Source organism: Bubalus kerabau, chromosome 16 (assembly GCF_029407905.1).
Source record: "Bubalus kerabau isolate K-KA32 ecotype Philippines breed swamp buffalo chromosome 16, PCC_UOA_SB_1v2, whole genome shotgun sequence".
NCBI lineage: Eukaryota > Metazoa > Chordata > Mammalia > Artiodactyla > Bovidae > Bubalus > Bubalus kerabau.
Window position 1 is genome coordinate 10,772,513 of NC_073639.1, and position 20,373 is coordinate 10,792,885.

The 20,373-nt window shown below is 41.6% G+C and overlaps 1 protein-coding gene across 8 annotated transcripts in view; it reads left to right on the top strand.

The window, feature by feature from the left end:
- SH3D19 (SH3 domain containing 19) overlaps positions 1-20,373 on the top strand; it is a 194,748-nt gene that overhangs the window by 169,219 nt on the left and 5,156 nt on the right. For all 8 annotated transcript variants that reach the window (XM_055550373.1, XM_055550374.1, XM_055550380.1 and 5 more), the window contains 11 exons: positions 561-622; positions 1,481-1,745; positions 6,075-6,143; positions 6,313-6,453; positions 9,986-10,058; positions 10,992-11,122; positions 13,300-13,355; positions 15,804-16,006; positions 16,716-16,768; positions 19,560-19,746; positions 20,156-20,253. In XM_055550373.1, the coding sequence (XP_055406348.1) occupies positions 561-622; positions 1,481-1,745; positions 6,075-6,143; positions 6,313-6,453; positions 9,986-10,058; positions 10,992-11,122; positions 13,300-13,355; positions 15,804-16,006; positions 16,716-16,768; positions 19,560-19,746; positions 20,156-20,253 (1,338 nt within the window). The remainder of the gene's footprint in view (positions 1-560; positions 623-1,480; positions 1,746-6,074; positions 6,144-6,312; positions 6,454-9,985; positions 10,059-10,991; positions 11,123-13,299; positions 13,356-15,803; positions 16,007-16,715; positions 16,769-19,559; positions 19,747-20,155; positions 20,254-20,373) is intronic.

Consider the following 20,373-nt stretch of genomic DNA (forward strand, 5'->3'; position numbering starts at 1 on the left):
CCTAATCACATGCTCTCCTTTCAGGCCACTCCTTAAGTTTCTGTTATGTTCCCACTTCCTTCCAGTACAAAACACATCACACAATGTGGAAACCAGCCAGTATAAGAGATTTGGCTTTTCTAGGTAAAACAAACTAATCACCACCCCACTTACTGTATGTTTAAACTTAGGAGCACTGCATATCTTAAGTATTGTCATGGGATAAATAAATGCCATATTTAAAAAAAATTCCCTGTAGTGCCTGCTGAAGTTGGTGCTGCGTGGCCTGTCACGAGTTACGCATCACGCTTACCTCCTTAGAACGTGCTGGCTGTGTAATGACCAGTGCCGTCGGGTGGGCCGCGCTCCACAGCAGCAGGCCCCGGCCTCTTCCTCTCTCTTCTCAGTTGCACTGTGACAGAGACAGTGAGGACTGAGACGAGAAGACTCCTTTAATCTCCTTTCTGTAACTCAGCTACATTTCCACTTACAGATCTAGCCAAAAATTTGTCCATAATTCCTCTTGACAAGCTCTTGTTTCAGATTAACCTTAACTAAAAAGCATTCTCTGATTCTTTCAGGAATCTGACATTGCTGGTCAATCAGGAGGTTCTGGGCGAGGACCCCCAAGGTTGCCACCCAGGTAGGTAAGCATGGGGAAATCTCTAAAAAGCCAGTTAAAGAAAATCTAATGACTCCAAGACCAGACCTTTTTCCCCATGTCGTTGGCCTTCTATCTTTTTTTAGAAATAAGTCACAGATTTCCCCAGGCCACTAGCCCACAGTCTATTTCTGACAGCAGGTTGTAGGCATCTCTGTTTCTTGTTTAGCATCATCTAACCACTCACAGAGCACACACACGAATCTCTGTTGTTGTTGTTCAATTGCTAAGTTGTGTCCAACTCTTTTTGACCCATGGACTGCAGCATGCCAGGCCTCCCTGTCCTTCACCATCTCCTGGAGTTTGCTCAAACTCACATCCATTGAGCTGGTATTGCTATCCTATTTTCAGAATTAGCTTTCTTTGCTTTAATCTAAATTAGAGTTTTAATAATGATTCCTAGGACATGAACATTAGAGTTTGTTTTTCCCTTCCTAATAATCTAGAAGACCCCATCACATCTACATGATATCTTATTATAAGCTTTTCATCTCAGGCTTTGGTAGAAAGTGCTTAGTTTTCTGAAACAGTCATGGTGTGTTTAAGAGCAAATGGGGCCTTAGAGAGCTCATGATAGTAAATGCTTGTTTGTCTTGAACTAATGAATCTCTAGTGCAAGATAAGAGGAAGCTGGAACATCATGGCATTTCTTCTAATAATATAATGTTTAATGCAGCAGTCATTTGCTGAAAAATAGCATACCCTGCATGTTTCAGTAAATGGTGTTACATTAGCAGAAAGCTGTGTGTGTGTGTGTGTGTGTGTGTGTGTGTAAGAAAGGACAAAGCAGAACCTACTATCGATCAAACACTGACTCACAGCTGCCACATTGAATTTCAGGCCTGTAAATGGAAAAGTCATACCAGCTCGACAGCCTCCTCCCAAGGGGGCCCCTGAGAGACCACCTCCCCCTAAACTTCCAGCAACCAGAACATCAAATAAAAAGCTGCCTTTTAATCGGTCTTCTTCTGACATGGATCTTCAGAAAAAACCAAGTAACTTGGCACCTGGACTCTCAAAAGCCAAGAGTCAAGTCTTTAAAAATCAAGATCCAGTACTGCCCCCGCGCCCCAAACCAGGACACCCTCTCTACAGGAAGTACATGGTAAATGTAGCTTTTAAAAATGGTTTTGGTCCAGAGGTTTGTCCTAAAGTATATATAAGACCCCTGTTCCTTAGAAAAAGTTGGTGAGACAAATGTGTAATTGCCCCTTGATGCCAGAGTGCTTTAGACAAGTAGGCTGTGATAAACCTGTCTTTAAAGCACAGTTTCTTTATTAGGAAAAACATAGGAAAAGGAAGCAGGGCAGACAGGGATTGCAACGTGCTGTCTGGCTTGACCAAACAGAAACTCTGAAAAACCTGGCCCAGTAGATTATACTGATGGGAGTATCTGACAGATATTATATTCACATCTCAGTATAGTTTATATCTTATATACTCTGTGTGCCTTGCCCACAGAGTAAAATTTGAAGTGAAGTGGAAAGAAAGTTCTTATTAAAATGGTTTTCCCCTCATTTTCCACTTTTTAAAATCTGATTATCATGGTCCATTTAATAGTTACCAGTTAGAAGTTTTCATCAATAATCAAGATAGTTGAGATATTAATTTTGTTCTCTCTGAATGTTTTTCATATCCTGTGACCTTAAGCCTTTGTCTTCGGAATTGATGTGTTCTCTCTACTTTGGTCAGGCTAACCTGATGAAATCTAGAGCGAATTAAAATGATAAGAAGCAGGAATGTTGGCACTTTTTAAACAATTGTACAACAGTAGCTCTTAACAAGAACAGCATTTATTCATTTCATATTGTTCTACAGTTCCATCATTGAGCTGGAAATTGTTCTCATTTTAAACCATTTAAGATTTTTTTCCCTCTTCTTAAGGGAATGATATAGACAGAAAAGAAGGAGGTAGGATATTCATATATATTCATATTCATTTAAACTGATAAAATTTTAATTGGGATAGGGTTACTTAATAAAAGCAGCAGCTGATGTGTTGAGTATTCATGAGTCAGGCATTGTTTGAAGCACTACCTAGATCTGATAGATAGAGTGCCTGATGAACTATGGAATGAGGTTCATGACATTGTACAGGAGACAGGGATCAAGACCATCCCCATGGAAAAGAAGTGCAAAAAAGCAAAGTGGCTATCTGGGGAGGCCTTACAAATAGCTGTGAAAAGAAGAGAAGTGAAAAGCAAAGGAGAAAAGGAAAGATATAAACATCTGAATGCAGAGTTCCAAAGAATAGCAAGAAGAGATAAGAAAGCCTTCTTCAGCGATCAATGCAAAGAAATAGAGGAAAACAACAGAATGGGAAAGACTAGAGATCTCTTCAAGAAATTCAGAGATACCAAAGGAACATTTCATGCAAAGATGGGCTCAATAAAGGACAAAAATGGTATGGACCTAACAGAAGCAGAGGATATTAAGAAGAGATGGCAAGAATACACAGAAGAACTGTACAAAAAAGAGCTTCACGACCCAGATAATCACGATGGTGTGATCACTCACCTAGAGCCAGACATCCTGGAATGGGAAGTCAAGTGGGCCTTAGAAAGCATCACTACGAACAAAGCTAGTGGAGGTGATAGAATTCCAGTTGAGCTATTCCAAATCCTGAATGATGATGCTGTGAAAGTGTTGCACTCAATATGCCAGCAAATTTGGAAAACTCAGCAGTGGCCACTGGACTGGAAAAGGTCAGTTTTCATTCCAATCCTATAGAAAGGCAATGCCAAAGAATGCTCAAACTACCACACAATTGCACTCATCTCACACGCTAGTAAAGTAATACTCAAAATTCTCCAAGCCAGGCTTCAGCAATACGTGAACCGTGAACTTCCTGATGTTCAAGCTGGTTTTAGAAAAGGCAGAGGAACCAGAGATCAAATTGCCAATATCCGCTGGATCATGGAAAAAGCGAGAGAATTCCAGAAAAACATCTATTTCTTCTTTATTGAGTATGCCAAAGCCTTTGACTGTGTGGATCCCAATAAACTGTGCAGAATTCTTCAAGAGATGGGAATACCAGACCACCTGATCTGCCTCTTGAGAAATTTGTATGCAGGTCAGGAAACAACAGTTAGAACTGGGCATGGAACAACAGACTGGTTCCAAATAGGAAAAGGAGTACATCAAGGCTGTATATTGTCACCCTGTTTATTTAACTTATATGTAGAGTACATCATGAGAAACACTGGACTGGAAGAAACACAAGCTGGAATCAAGATTGCTGGGAGAAATATCAATAACCTCAGATATGCAGATGACACCACCCTTATGGCAGAAAGTGAAGAGGAACTAAAAAGCCTCTTGATGAAAGTGAAAGTGGTGAGTGAAAAAGTTGGCTTAAAGCTCAACATTCAGAAAACTAAGATCATGGCATCCGGTCCCATCACTTCATGGGAAATAGATGGGGAAACAGTGGAAACAGTGTCAGACTTAATTTTTTTGGGCTCCAAAATCACTGCAGATGGTGACTGCAGCCATGAAATTAAAAGACACTTACTCCTTGGAAGGAAAGTTATGACCAACCTAGATAGCATATTCAAAAGCAGAGACATTACTTTGCCAACAAAGGTTCGTCTAGTCAAGGCTATGGTTTTTCCTGTGGTCATGTGTGGATGTGAGAGTTGGACTGTGAAGAAGGCTGAGCGCCAAAGAATTGATGCTTTTGAACTGTGGTGTTGGAGAAGACTCTTGAGAGTCCCTTGGACTGCAAGGAGATCCAACCAGTCCATTCTGAAGGAGATCAGCCCTGGGGTTTCTTTGGAAGGAATGATGCTAAAGCTGAAACACCAGTACTTTGGCCACCTGATTTGAAGAGTTGACTCATTGGAAAACACTCTGATGCTGGGAGGGATTGAGGGCAGGAGGAGAAGGGGACGACAGAGGATGAGATGGCTGGATGGCATCACTGACTCGGTGGATGTGAGTCTCAGTGAACTCCGGGAGTTGGTGATGGACAGGGAGGCCTGGTGTGCTGCAATTCATGGGGTCGCAGAGAGTCGGACAGGACTGAGCGACTGATCTGATCTGATTTATTCCTCACATCAACCCTGTGAAGTGGATACTATTATTATGTCTGTTATGCAAATGAAGAAAATAATACTCAGAGCGGTTAAATGGCCTGTCTGGGATCACAAAGCCAGTAATGGTGGAGCCAAGGTTTGAACCCAGATTGACTGGTCTAAGCCCATGCTCTTTAGCATTAAGCCACACTAAGGAAACAGTATTACAGGGCTTCCCTGGTGTCCAGTGTTAGGACTCCACGCTTCCCCTGCAAGGGGCACGGCTTCAATCCCTGGTTGGGGAGCTAAGCTCTCACAAAGCCCAGTCTGTGTGGCCAAAAAAAGAGAAAGAAAATCATGTTACTAATTGTAAAGTCTCTACTCACATTGGCTGTTCCATGTTAAGAGCCTCATTGGGGGTATCAGATTTTGCTTATCGGTCTTAGCATAGCTATATAATGTCAATAAAGCATTTGAATAACTTAAAAGTGAAGTGAGAGTGAAAGTCTCTCAGTCGTGTCCAACTCTTTGTGACCCCATGGACTATACAGTCCATGGAATTCTCCAGGCCAGAAAGGTAAAGAAATTAATAAATCAAAATGATGATATATTAGAGTAGTATGTTTCTTTACAAAGTAACTCCTTAAACTCCTCATCTGTCCTGTGGCCGCCCCACCATTACATTGCCGCCCAGGGCCTCCTCTGCACCCTGGCGCTCTGACAGCTGCTGGGAGCCGCCCCACCCTCCCTGCTCCTGGGGCCGCACCCGTGCGCTCCGTGTCTTTGCTCCCTTTCCTTGTTGTACGTGAGCTTGTGTGATCACATCTCCTGGGCACACCTTTTGTATCGTACAGCCCTCTGACCCGTGCTCATCAGCTGGAATTTACCAAGGCAGGGAGCAGAGTACTCTGGCCAGAACAGGCGACAAGACGTAAAAGCCATTCTAAGATCAGACAAGGCTGAGTGACCAGGAATGACTGAGGTCAGGCAGTGAAATGGGTTTAAATAGACACTTGCGCCAGAGAGACTGCAGGGAAGGAGATTAAAGGCAGGTGGAAGCAGCCTGTCCAGTCCCCCGTCAGCCCCTGAACTGCAGGCTGAGGTCAGTGCCGAGCATTCACCCTCATGGTGCTCTGGGAGCCTGGTGGAGTGGGCCTTCCCGGTTGTGACTGTGAGGGGCACCTTAGGCTGCCTGCAGCCCCCGAGTCCTGTGTGCTCAGCCCCAGGCCCCTGAGGACTTTGCGTGTCCTGAGAAGCGGCAGCCCTGCCAACTAGATCCTGAGCTTGCGGAAGCTGAGGGAAGAGTTTACCTGCTGGAAGTTACACTGCAGGCGCGTATGCCAAATCCCCACCTGACTGGCCTCTTAGGACGCAGTTATTTGATTATGAATAATCCTTTATATTGGTTTATGTTCAAGCTGTCTGTGCCTCATGGAATTGCCAATGAAGATGTCATACCGCAAAACCCTGGAGAACTTTCTTGTAAGGTAAAGTAGAGCTCCTTCTTTACTGACAAGTTTTTAAAAAAATTTGCTGGCCTCTGTTACTGTTTTACACATTATTAAATGCTTTAGGCTCCAAAGATTAAAATGTGGAAAAAGTAATAATGTTTTATTAAATAATAATTGCTTCAGAGAGTGGTATTGTACCTTACAGCGTGGGGATGTCCTGGTGATACTGAAGCAGGCAGAAGGTAATTACTTGGAGTGCCGGAAGGGAGACGATGCCGGCAGAGTTCACCTGTCTCAGATGAAGATCATCACGCCACTTGATGAACATCTTAGCAGCAGACCAAACGTGAGGAATTGATACTGTACCATCCTCATATCACACATGGCAGCACATTTCATAGAACTATTAATTATAGCTCATCCTCAGGTTTTTATGAGCGCGTTTATTTTAACCAGAGTAAAAATTACAGTAGCGTTTTATTCCATTTTAAGAATAAATTACTTCTAAGAGACTTGCCGCTGCCAGACTAATCACTTTGATACAGAGTGACTACTGTGTGGCTTGCCTTCCTCGTATCATGCTGACTTACAGCATCCAGGACACGCAGTCATTAATTTTCAACTGTGAGAGCTATTTACTTTTGAAATAATGTAAATACATTTACCAAAGTACTAGAGATTGGTTTTCTAGCAGAATGGATAATTATTTTAAGGAGGGCCCTATAAAGGCTGACATTAAAACACTTCCCTGTAAGATTTAAGGTGAGTATAGACCTTGTTTCTCTGATCATAGCTCATAAAATAATGAAATGAAATGTTACAACACTCTGAATTCACTATTTAGGCCTAACAAATCTATGGAGCCTAGGAGAATACAATGATTATTGAAGGTCATTTGTTGAGCAAGAAAAATGCCATTGAACAATTTACAGAGGCATATTTTTTAAAGAGCTGCTTAGGGTACCCAGTTAAATTTTCACTGTCTTAGGTAATGTGGCGAACATGAAGAATGAGACCTATCAGTCATTTAGGCCAAGTTAAAGTGTTTGGTTTGCCATTCATCCCAGTTTGCATAATCTCATCCAGTTCTTCTTGGAGGGCAGTCTGTCATTTGAGGTTTGCCAAGAAACTAAAGATTCGAATTTCGGAGAGCAGGGAAGATATGTGTTACGCTGGTCACAGCTGGAATGTCGACATTTCTGACTTCAGTTCATGTGGGGAAAGCTCTTCTGTCGCTCATTTTCTCTGTTTCAGGAAGCATTACCCATCTGGCACCACTGTTCGTCCTCTCTTTTGAACACGTTGGTGGGTAGCCATGGGGATTGTGCTGTCAGAAAGCTTTCCTTGATGACAAATAGAAGCTGAAAAAATTACAAGTTGTTCTTTATAAACACTCACGGTTTTGTCACTGCGAACATTACCTTCCTCATGCTTGTGCCCTAGACTTGCAGAAAGGTTACCACCAGTGACCCACAGCTGGTGAAACCCAAGTGGGGCCTCTCTCAGGCTCTGGGTCACGGCTAACATTACCCTTTTCAGAAAAGTAAAACCTACTTGAAAGCCTAGTGTGAAGGTAAATACCCCTAAAACCGTGTTACGCTCTCCCCTACCTTAGTCAACAGAAGACATTGCACGTTATGAGTTCAGGCCGGGCTGTCTGAGCAGGGCGGCAGGGATCGTCACCTCGCGTGGCTCCCACAGCTGCGGGTCTCACTTCCCCTCCCACCACCGGAGGCAGTGATCTGATCTCTCTGAACCTCATTTTTTAAATGTGTGAAATAGATATGAGAATCCTCAGAGTTGATTATAGAATTGATTTATCGTTATGATTCCATTTATATGAAAGTTCAGAATAGGTAAATCCAGAAGGTAGATTAGCGGTTGCCCAGGGCTAGGGGAAGGGTGATGAGGAGTGATGGCCGATGGGTGGGAGGCTTCTGGAGGGATGATAAATGCGTCCTAAAGTTAGATTGTGGTGATGGTCACACAATTCTGTGAATATGCTAAAATTAGGTACACTTTAAATGCTTGAATTTTATGGCATGTGCCTTATATCTCAAAGATCCTTAAAAAATTAAATGAGCTAATTAGGTAATTTAGCACCTGTAAGGTGCTTAGTACAGTGAATAGTGCATAGTGGGCAAACAGTGTATATTAACTATTCTCATTACTCATTAGTATTAGCTATTATAGTCATACTAGAAAGAACTTTGAAATATGTTAGATTTTCCTCCCAGATACCCACTCTAATGGTGTGTTCCTGCCCCTGAGTTGTTCCTGCCCCTGTAGCCAGCCCCGTTCGCCTGCCCTCTCGCCCTTCACCTGCCAGGCCCAGGTGATGAGCAGCATCAAGGGGACAGCCGTGCACAGGAGGCGGGGAGGGGGAGCGGGAGGCACAGGCTGCCTGCTGTCCCATTTCTACCTGTTTGGCTGGTGTGTAGGCCTCGGTCCATCTGCAGGTCCATGTTTATGTTTGGTGTGGGGTAGGCCTCTGCCTTCACTTTTTCCAGATGTAAAGCCATCTAGCCTAACACCATTTATTGGAGCAGTCATCCCTTTGTCTACAGATGTAAATCAGAAAAAAATGAAAACCACACATATACTAAATTGGATAAATAGTAATTTTTAAAGCCCCTCCAGGCTTCACATATCTCATAGTTCCTTTCCACAATCCCTGAAATTCCCATTATGCCCATTTATTTAAGAAAAAGCACTAAGCAGCCTCTAAGAAAATGTCGGTGTTGCTTTGGTAAACCAACACACCAAGCTGCCTTAGCCCTTCCTGTATTACGCTCAGCTGACGTGAGAGAAGGCAGCGTGCCTCCACGGCTGCCTTATAGTTGATTCAGAAAAGAGTTGCGCAAAGGAGCTGCAGGGTGGACGTGGAGGAGTGGACCATGACCCCTGAGGTCTGAACATCATGGTCAGGAGAGGGGCAGTCCCTGATGGGCAGGGGCCGTTAAAGGAAGGAAGAGACGAGAAAGGCACCAAAAAATCACTTTCATTTAAGAATCAAAGTGACTAAGTTATAATTCCAAATAATATCCATCAGTCAGACTGGATGGTGATGACGATGTGGATAACAACTGCTTGTCATTAAGAAACAGGCACTCTTCAACTTTGGCTTCTCCTCTGGCCAGCCTAAGCAGCTGGTTAGATGGGTGGAGAATATTGAATTCTCTTTGCTAATTTACTTAGAATTACTATTGAATAAACCATTCAGATTAAATAGAAAATCCAGGCCAGGCATGGGAGGTAGCATTGGCTTTCAAATTAGAGAAGGCATTCAGTTAAGTGGTAATAAATAAAATGGATTTTACTTTTTGTGAATTATACTTTTGTAAAAGTCGTTAGCTCTTTTCATTATAAAAGGCAAGAGTGTAAATTGCAGAACTTCCTTCTTTTTCCATCTTAATGAAGAGAATACTTTTAAGGTCTTGTTCTTAAGGTTTTGTCCTGATCATAGTTTATGGAAAAAGCAATCCCTGAAAGGCAAAGTGGTAAAAATGACTACCTCAGGGTAGAGTAGATACTGCTTTAAAAAACAAAAAACAACCAACAAAAACTTTAAGTTTAATTTCCTTTTGTTTACTCTCTCCGTTTAAGAAAAATGCTGGCTGCTGCTGCTGCTAAGTCGCTTCAGTCGTGTCTGACTCTGCGCGGGGGCTATCATAATTGAGATAATTCTCCTCCAGCAGGGACTCATACCTTTTCCACTTGGTCATGATTCTCTTGTTTGGCTCAACTGTGTGGTTTGCATCTTGTACTCATAATTGTGTCAAGAGGACCCCAATGAGGAAAAAAAAAAGGTCTCCGAGTGAATAATGAACCCAGCGTCCATCGTGCACACCGCACTCACTGCTCTGCTTCTCCCTCAGGACCCAAGCTGCCCTCAGAAGCCTGTTGACAGCGCTGCCCCTCATGCCATCGTTCTTCATGATTTCCCAGCAGGTGAGGACACAGATGATACGGTGGTAGAACCGTCGGATCCCAGATCGGGCATCCTCCCAAGGTTAACCTCTCAAGGACGTCTGTCTTCACTTTCTGTACCCATGGAGCCCTGGACTGGACAGGCCATCTTATCCATCACCCCACCTTCAGGAAGAGTTCACTGCACCCAGCCATGCCAAAGGCTTACCTGCACACCCTTGCTTTTGATACTCCCTGTGAGAGAGGGAGGAGAGAGTGTTTCCCTTACATAGGAAAAAATAGCAACTTGCCTACCAGTTGGAAACTGTTTAACTCTTTCCCAACATAATGAAATTAATTCAGCTTTAATAAGTGAAGTTCTTTTCTGCTAAGGGTTGTAAAACCAACACACATAGCTCAGCTATTACTGATGAAGTGAAAATACACATTTTTGTAATCAATTTTAAAATACCTTTTATATCCAAGGATTCAAATAAAATAAATTCCAGATTTATTTATAACCTTTTTTTTGTCCACTTGGTAGACTGACTTTTATTTCAGTGTGAGTAAATTTATATGCTGAAGAGCAGTAGGACTCCCTTAGTATTTTGAGATTGAAATGATTTTTTAGCATGGTTGAGAATTGTTAAAATATGTATTCAGCAGACGTTTATATTGGCACAGAAGAATCAGTGGCAAGCGCAATGTTTTGTGTGTGTGTGTGTGTGTTTAAGCATTCCCTATCAGTCAGTGCCTGGTAAATATATCTCATTTGATGTTAGAAGGGGAAACTCATAATAGCAATATCCAGAAAAAAAAATATTTTTAAAGTCAATTCAATTAGTATAATCTGTTCTCAGAATCAGTAGAACATACCGCCTTGGTGGACAGAAGTAAATGCCACTCTGTGCTCTGCTTTATTCAGCTCTGCAACCAGGGTAACTGATCATACATCATTATAATTTTACCATACAGAACAAGCTGATGATCTGAGCCTCACTTCTGGAGAGATTGTTTATCTTCTGGAAAAAATAGATACAGATTGGTACAGAGGGAAATGTAGAAACCAGACTGGTGTATTTCCGGCCAACTACGTCAAAGTGATTGTAAGTAGATTGTGCATGTTGAAATTGGTCACATATTCAGTGGAGTCTATGTAATTCACAGTTTGAAAAAAATAACCAGATGCCTCGATTCTTGGCTTCTGGTTCCGTCTCTTCCATTAATTCGTTTAGTATTTGAAAAATTCAGAAATAAAGGTTTGTTCAACTAGGTAGTAAGTAGTTAATTATTAATATATTATGGAGCATTAGAACTTAGTGCTTAAATGCTACTTGAAATCCTAAGGTAAAAAGCTACTGCAGGTCCATTGGTGAATCGGCTATTCTTGGAGGGTTGATAAGCACATGAGGGTATATGTTAATTCTCTGAAACATTCAGCAAACAAGAATTAATGATACTGGATTGACATATAGGGATGATTGTTCTCCAAGGTTATGGTACCACTTCTCTTTTTCTTTGGAGTGCATTTCATTATTGATTTCTTTCATTCTTTCCATTCCTATTTACTTCCATCTTTAAAAAAAAAAAAATATATATATATATATATAGGATTTCCCTGATGGTCCAGTGGTTAAGAATCCACCTTGCAGTGCAGGGAACAGAGGTTCAATCCTTGGTCTGGAAAGATCTCACATGCCTTGGGGCAGCTAAGCCAGTGCACCGAACTACCAAGGCCAAGCTCGAGAGCCCATGTGCCCCAACTGCTGCAGCCCACGTGCTAGAGCCGGCGCTCCGCAGCAGGAGAAGCCGGCACAGTGAGGAGACCGTGCACCACAGCCAGAGAGTAGCTCCCACTCACTGCAGCTAGAGAGAGCCCGCACAGCACAAAGACCCAGTACAGCCATAAATAAATAGATTAGAAGATTCTTCTTTAAAAAAAAAAAGATTTGGCAATACTAAAGTACTTTCATTGGAGGGAATGGTTTTTCACCTAATAGTTTCAAATCTGACTGAGAAATATTATATTAAAGTGTCATAATTTTACACACCCTCACAGCCTACCTGGTGAAAGCAGACCCCTATGGTAGAGCCCTGAGTGTTAAGCCTGGGTGGCTGAGACACACAGAGATGAACTAAGACTGCCATGCGAGCATTTACATCAGTGGGAAGAGAATGACTCACTTGCTGATATAACTTATTGATACTGAAAAATATCAATAAAGCTAGCTTAAATAGTTGAGCATTAACCGCTTATTTGAGGCGGGGAAGCAAACGATTTTCTATTACATCAGAAACTTAGCAAACAGACATAACAGATAACCTGTATTTTTCAAGCATAAATGAGACTGAGTCTCTTGAATTACAAACTGTGGGTCTTACAAGTAGTCTGATATATAAATACCCTGATTCTTTGGAGAAACCCAACCACATTTTCTAAATTGATATTAGGAATAATGTTGGTTTTAGCACTCTTCCTCATTTTTCTTCTGCCCAGTGTAGCAGTACTTTAAAAAGCACAGTTACCACACTGAAATCAGTCACACTGCATTTGCTACGTTATTGGTGTGTTATTTCTAAGCCTGCAAGTTTAAAAAATTGTTTTAAAACTTCAAACTTTTGGAATTCATCAAGAAGGGCACTGCTTTATTTAATGTAAATCTCAAAGCTTTAAGTAGTTTTCCGACTTAGTGCATTATGGTCAAATATTTCATCACAACCCTAACCTCTACTGAGCCTTGTAGATGAGGTTTTATATAAGGTGCTCACCCCTAGATGCTCCCTGAGTGCTAAGTCTGCTCTTCCTTCCCTACTTACAGTGAAGGGGAAAAAATGGCCCAGAGTTATGAAAAGGGAGAGATTCACAAGTTTGATTAAAAGATTTTATTTGGGGTCACGGAAGTATTGCAGAATTCTACCAACACTTTGGCTAGGTGTCTAGATAGAACCTATGCCTATTTTCTATGCTAAGCCCTCCTCACCTGATGTTTTCAACTTAGGGGATGTGAGATAGAGAGCCCTAGTTAGGGGGGAACGACATATGCTTATTCCAGCAAATAAGAGGAAGATTGATTGGCTATACAAGGAGGGCCACATCACAAGTTATGGAGTTTTTTCAAAACCCAAATTCTGGATTTCATACCTTTTTAGCATCTATGGTATGTTTTGTCGATTTAATACCTAGCTAAACTGGTTAACCTCAGCTGTAAATTTCCTAATTACTTAGCCTTAAATTTATCTTATGAAATAATACAATTGTTGCCTTGATTTTTGTCTTTACTAGATTGATGTTCCAGGAGGAAATGGGAAACGGGAATCCATCTCATCTCATTGTGTTAAGTAAGTTTTACTTGTGTTCTTTTGCACGAAATACAAAGGATGTGAGCATTTATATCATAAAGAATTAACAAGCTTAAACACTTCAGATGCATGGTCATTCAGATTCTCAGTATGTCTTTTTAATTATGAGGAAAATGACTTGTTTAAACATTCTGATGAAATTGCAGCATGCTGATAGTGGCAGCCCTCTGTGCCAGTATAGGGCTTACAGACAGCCAGTCTGTCCTGCTGCTCCCCACAGCCTAACCTCGGCTGAAGACAGGTTTCATCATCCACTGCATTTTGTGTTGGCCTTCTGGTATTTATCTACCAAACTGATTTCTAGAAAGTTCAAGTATTTTTGTCACAGTGTTAGGGAACCATTGACCAAAACCACCTACGTTGACCAGGCATGACAATAACCACTTGAACAAGTTGTCTCACAATAGGAGGTCCCAATAAGAAGCATGAAAACTAACTGGGAAAATCTGGGAGAGGCCAAAAAAAGGAGGAGATGCCTGCCCATAATATGTCTTATAAAACTAACTGGAAGAATTTGGGAGGGGCCAAAAGGACGGAAGAGATGCCAGCCTATAATATGTCCTGCCAACCTCCCAGAATCCTTCCTGCTGAAATCCATCTTGGGTGAGCAATGCACACGCCACCAGGAAGGACCCTGAGTCAGAGACAACCAGGAGGCTCACCCCATTACAATAAAACCCGGGACTGCCAGTCGTGTGGCAGAGCAGTCCTTCTGGGTTCCCTTACCCTGCTGCTCTCTGCCCGGGCGCCCCTTCCCAACAAAGCTTCTTGCTTTGTCAGCACATGTGTCTCCTCAGACAGTTGATTTCTGAGTGTTCGACAAGAGCCCACTCTCTCCTCCAACAATAGAAAGTATTTAAACCTAATAGAAATATGAAGTCTACAGATCTGCTAGGTATGTTGTATTGTTTTGTTTTTGAGAGGACCTAGAAGAAAGTAAATCCCATGGATGGAGGACCCTGGTGGGCCGCAGTCCATGGGGTTGCTAAGAGTCAGACACGACTGAGTGACTTCACTTTCACTTCTCACTTTTATGCACTGGAGAAAGAAATGGCAACCCACTCCAGTGTTCTTGTCTGGAGAATCCCAGGGACGGGGGAGCCTGGTGGGCTGCCGTCTATGGGGTTGCACAGAGTCGGACATGACTGAAGCGACTTAGCAGCTTCAGAAGAAAGTAAAGGAGGAGTTAATTTGGAGGAGGCTTCTTTTATGTTTGAAGACCTTTCTGTGAATTTATGTATCCTTTTCTGCATCATTGTAACTCCTTTGTGATTTAAAACATTGCCACAATGCAACTTTATATTCCAGTTAAATGAGCAAATTAATAGAATGCAGTACCTCCTGAAGACTGTAAACCTGTCTTTGAATAGGTCAGACATAAGAAGATATGCTCTCTGAGGACTTCAGAAAATAAATGCAAAGGTTATCACAAATAAGAAAGCTTCTGAGGCCACAATAGTTTAATTCTGTTTCAGGTTCAGCTTTTCTCCTGTTTTTAAGCAGTGTTCTCTGTGTCAGCAGGTTGAATTTGAAGTGGGCTTTCATAGCCGTTGATCCACTGACCTGACTTAAATCAGACTTTGATTGCAGCCAGTACCAACCTTTTCTTTTCAGGCAATTGCCTCTCCTTTGTCATTGCCGTTGAAACTTCCTTTCTGAAGCCTCAAGTCGAAGGTTTGGTATACAGTCATGTCTTCGAGGGATGCAATTTCATCTCTGTTTTTATCTTATTATCAGTCAGAATTGCAGATCATTTAAGGATTGTTCCAATTCTCAGAAATGAAGTCTTTTTAAAGGAGATACAAAAATCATTTTAAAACAACAGTATTAGGTATAAGATTAAATGTTTTAAGATAATGTGCCGAGTGTGTTTTCTTTGAACCTCCTAGTTTTGAAGACCATTCATCTATATACAGAACTCACTGATTCAGCATGTCTTAAGCATCTACCCTGCCCAGCTGATGCCCATTGCATTTCTGCCATGAAAGTTTGATGTCTTGCCCTGAGATCCTCAGGATTAACACTTCTAAACTCAGTGTGTTTATGACTGAGAGGGTTCAGACTCAGCCCTGGATTACTGTGGCCCAGGGATACAAAAACATGGAGACTGGGGGGATTCTGTCCTGAAAAGGTGATCAAAAGGTGTGACAACCTCAACCAACCACCAGCTGCTTATCTGGCATTCTGCATGTGCCAGAAACCTTGACTTTAGCCTTTCTGAGTGAAATAGGCTCGAATCTACAAAGTAAGGACTGTCATTTAGAAATGTAGCTTATTCTTTTTCATGGAAATTTTAAATTATGCCTAGTATATCTTGTTCCAAAGTAAATACAAAATAAATATTCACTGAAAGATTAAATGAGGGTTTCCAGGCATTTTGAAAGTTAGTAGTGCCTAATTTAACCCACAAATGTGATCTTTCTTCAGAGGCCCAAGGTGTGTTGCTCGATTTGAGTATATTGGAGACCAGAAGGACGAGTTAAGTTTCTCAGAGGGAGAAATTATTATTCTTAAAGAGTATGTGAATGATGAGTGGGCGAGAGGAGAACTTGGAGACAGATCTGGAATCTTCCCCCTTAACTTTGTGGAACTCATTGAGGATCATCCCACTTCTGGTACAAATGTTTTAAGTGAGTATTGAGAATATGGCTTTTTATTGTGTACTATCCTAATTCAAATAAACCAGGTAATAGGGTTAATACTTAAGTTGCATAATAATCCATATTGCCATATTTTTTAAGGTAGAAGGAAAAATGATTTTTAAATGGTATTTGTCATGTTGGGGATAGTCATTATTGGGGCAGTCTCTCAAAGAGCTGGCTTTTGTGTTTTAGATAATTAGCAGTAGCTTCATATTTTTTTTACTAAAGTCTCTCAGTCGTGTCCAACTCTTTGCAACCCCATGGGCTACACAGTCCATGGAATTCTCCAGGCCAGAATACTGGAGTGGGTAGCCTTTCCCTTCTCCAGGGGATCTTCCCGACCCAAGAATTGAACCGGGTCTCCTTCATTGCAGGTGGGTTCTTTACCAACTGAGCTATCAGGGAAGCCGTTCATATTAGCTATCAGGGAAGCTTCATATTAGAGATGGCAAAAAAAAGAATCATCAACTTTTAAACAGAAATGGTCTGTAGAGTATAACTAATGCATTTCCTCTTTCAGTCTACAGTAAAGAAAACAAACCCAGAGAATGTAGTTTGTGCTGGCTTGGCAAAGCTAGTAGCCAGTACGTGAAGAGACTGATCTGGCATCCCAGACTTTTTACTTTCCTCCGAAAGATTTTCCCCAATGCTGTGTGGTCTTTACATCTGAAGTTTTGATTTTTCTTTTAAAATATAGGCACAAAGGTACCACCAAAGACCAAAAAAGAAGATTCTGGTGCAAATTCTCAGGTAGGCTGCTTGAATACATAACTGTGGTGAAAGCCAAGTTTTATCTCTGGGAGGACTATTAAAATCATAATTATCAAAAGCAGTGTTTAATTTTTTAATTCACGTAGCAGATATTTGAGGTATATAGGTGATCAATTCCTTTCTTGCTCATAGAGCTCATCATACAAATGAATTAGAAAAACATACAAACACTGATAAACATTAACGAGGAAAGAGACATTATTGGAATATTCATGAAAGAGATAGTGTAAGTGGCTGATAGTAAAAAAGGTTTGTTTTGGTTTTTTTTTGGCTGCGCACCTTGGTTCCCTGTCCAGGTCTCAAACCCACGCTCCCTGTGTTGGGAGCACAGAGTTTTAACCACTGGACCATCAGGGAAGTCCCTAAGAAAGTCATTTAACCTTACAGTAATCAAAGAAAGGCCTTGTAAGGAGACAGTAAAATACCATTTAACATATCTAGTTAACCAAAGATTCAATACAACAGCAAACAAGTAATTATAGGTAAGTGATTGTTAAAAGAGGAAAAGTACAGATTATTGTTATTGTTTTTATCTCTCACCCTAAAGACGAAAAATGAGACAAGGTTTTAGTCACAAAGATGGTCATAGTGGTGTTATTATAATGTGAAAAAACTGGAAATAACCTGAATATAGCCATTATTGGGAAAATGTTCTGAGGCCATGAAAAACTAGATTTGTAAAGTAAATGTCATGGGAGGAAAACATATAGTGAAACTGAATATACAGCATAAAAAGACTAGCAGGAAATGTATTTAAGTTGTTAACATTCAGTTTCCTTAGGTGGTTAACATTATAGATAGATGGGTGTTTTTCCCATTCTTCGTACATTTCCGAACTTGCCAAATGTTCAGGAACATTTGTATTGTTTTTATAGTGGGAGAGAGGAAAAATGTAGTAAAATTTTTAGTGTTTAGCATGACTTCCAAAGTTCAAACTGGACAGGAGTGTGAGTGACTTCCATCGTTTTCTGTGAGATTTTAGAAGATGAGCCCGACCGGGTCGTTGTTTGTCACAGTGCCAGGGGTCGCTGGGCTGTGTGTCTCCGTTCTTTCATCCCCCCACTGATGGTCAAACAGGAAAGAAAGTGGCCACAGTTCTTCGAAAGGAAGCGTCCTCATGGTGGCCGCTGTTTCCCAGGAGTGACAAGGGCTCTTCTGTGGAGTTGGTTTCTCGCGAGCGGGAACACGAGGAGAGGGTTAGGGGTTTTGTTTGCTTAGTTGTTTTTCTTTGGCGCCATCAGCTGCCGAGCACTTCAGGTGTGCCAGGCACTGTGCTGTGCAGTCTACATGCAACACCTCGTGTGACCCCACGTGAGCCCTGAGATGAAGCTGAGGCTTAGCGTAGTGAAACGCCTTGCCCTGTGTTAACTGGGAGTGACAGAACTGGTCTGGAACCCAGGCGCATCTGGCTCTAAGCTTTTGATCTTAGTGTAATCCTTGCCTCCCTGCTTGAGCTCCTTGAACACAGGGTTCCCATCCGAGTTGACAGAGACTCCTTGTCACAGAGAAGAACCTTCTTATGATGTGTTTGCAGCAAAAAGCATTCTTGTTGGAGCATGAACCATCACGCCAGGTGGTTACCCTGCCAGCCTTGGAGCGAACTGTGACTTGTAAAATTAGAAGTGTGGACTGATGGAGACTTGGGCCATGGGGTCCGATAACCTCTCAGCCAGGTGGTGTGCTCACTGCTCAGTCGTGTGTGCACTCGTGTCCAGCTGTTTGCAACTCCCTGGGCTGTAGCCCACCAAGCTCCTCTGTTCATGGAATTTTCTAGGCAAGAATACTGAAGTGAGTTGCCATTTCCTCCTCCAGGGATCTTCTTGACCCAGGGATCGAACCTATATCTCCTGCATTGCAGGCAGATCCTTTGTTGCTGAGTCACCAGGTAAAGACCTGGGAATTAACGGACTGCCCATTCTGATCCTTCCTAATTTAGGTAAAGAGCTTCACTGAAAACTATATGCTTGGAAATTCCCTGGAAGTCCAGTGGTTAGGATTCTGGGCTTCCAATACCAAGAGCCTGGGTTCAATCCCTGGTCTGGGAATTAAAATCCCACAAGCTTATAAAGCAATTATCCTTCAATAAAAAATAAATTAATAAAAAAAAAAAATCCCACAAGCTGCACTGTGTGGCCAAAAAAAAAAAGAAAAAAGGAAAATTATATGTTTGCCAGAATGTTTTCATAGTGTCATAAATACTATATACAAATATGATAAGCTTTTATCTAATTTTTTAATGTAACTAATGTCATAGATCATGGGCTTCCCAGTTGGTGCTAGTGGTAAAGAGCCCACCTGCCAATGCAGAAGACATTGCAGAAGACACAGGTTCAATCCCTGGGTTGGGAAGATCCCCTGAAGGAGGGCCTGGCAACCCACTCCAGTATTCTTACCTGGAGAATCCCATGTACAGAGGAGCCTGGCAGGCTACAGTCCATGGAGTTGGAGAGAGTCGGACACGTCTTAAGTGACTTAGCACACACAATGTCATAGACCGTAATTAGAAAGAAACTTTTACTTAAGCATTATATATCCCTTAAAAGCAAAAGTCACAAATTTTATCACATGTCATTTAGAATTTTAAGAAAAAAGTTACTGGAAGCTTTTATTTCTGAAACTCATTAGTGACGTTAGGTATTGAGTGATTTAAAGTGGCCCTCAGACTTTGAAATGTTATGACCCCTTAGTTTTTTTGCCACCACTTTTTAAGCTTTGTGAAAATTAATCTGAAATAAAATTTCACATTTCTTACCAAACTGATTTGTAACAGGAGAACAATCTTGGTGGAGAATGGTGCGAAGCTCTGCACAGTTTCATGGCAGAGACCAGTGAAGACTTATCCTTCAAGAGGGGAGACCGGATCCTGATCCTGGAGCGAGTAGACTCCGACTGGTACAAGGGCAGACTGCGGGACCGAGAGGGCATCTTCCCTGCTGTCTTTGTGCGGCCCTGCTCAGGTACCACTGCTGCCCGGGAGGCTCTTACCCTCCAAGGGGACCCCCAAGACCCTTGAAATGATACAGATTTCTTGTACTTCTGGCTGTGCTCAATTTCAGTTGTTTGCCTGTATTTGAAAGTTAATTCATAAGGTTATGCAAACTTTCTGCATATAATTTGTTGAAGTTATGGGGGAAAAAGACATAAAGATACCTTTAATCAATAATGGCTAGTTTTATCTCCTGAATATATTTTCTGTAATTTTTTTTTCTTCTAAGAGAACATCCTTCATCTTTTTACAAGTTATAATAAATTCAAAATTAATTGAAAATATTATGTCCTGGAAGTGACGAGGGGATTTCTTAAAATGTTTGATTTGTGTTTTAGTCAATGACTTTCTATGTATTTGAATTTTTGGTGTCTTCATAGCTGATGCAAAAGGCGTGGCTGCTTTATCACTGAAGGGGAGGAAGGCCAAAGCCTTGTATGATTTCCATGGGGAGAATGAAGATGAGCTTTCCTTCAAGGTCAGAATGTGTATCATTTTTGTAACTGCATTAAGCAGCTGTAAATTTTGAAATGTCTTCAGGGTGAACACTTGCATGGAGTATTGATCACTGATCAAGAATGAACAGATCTCAGACCCT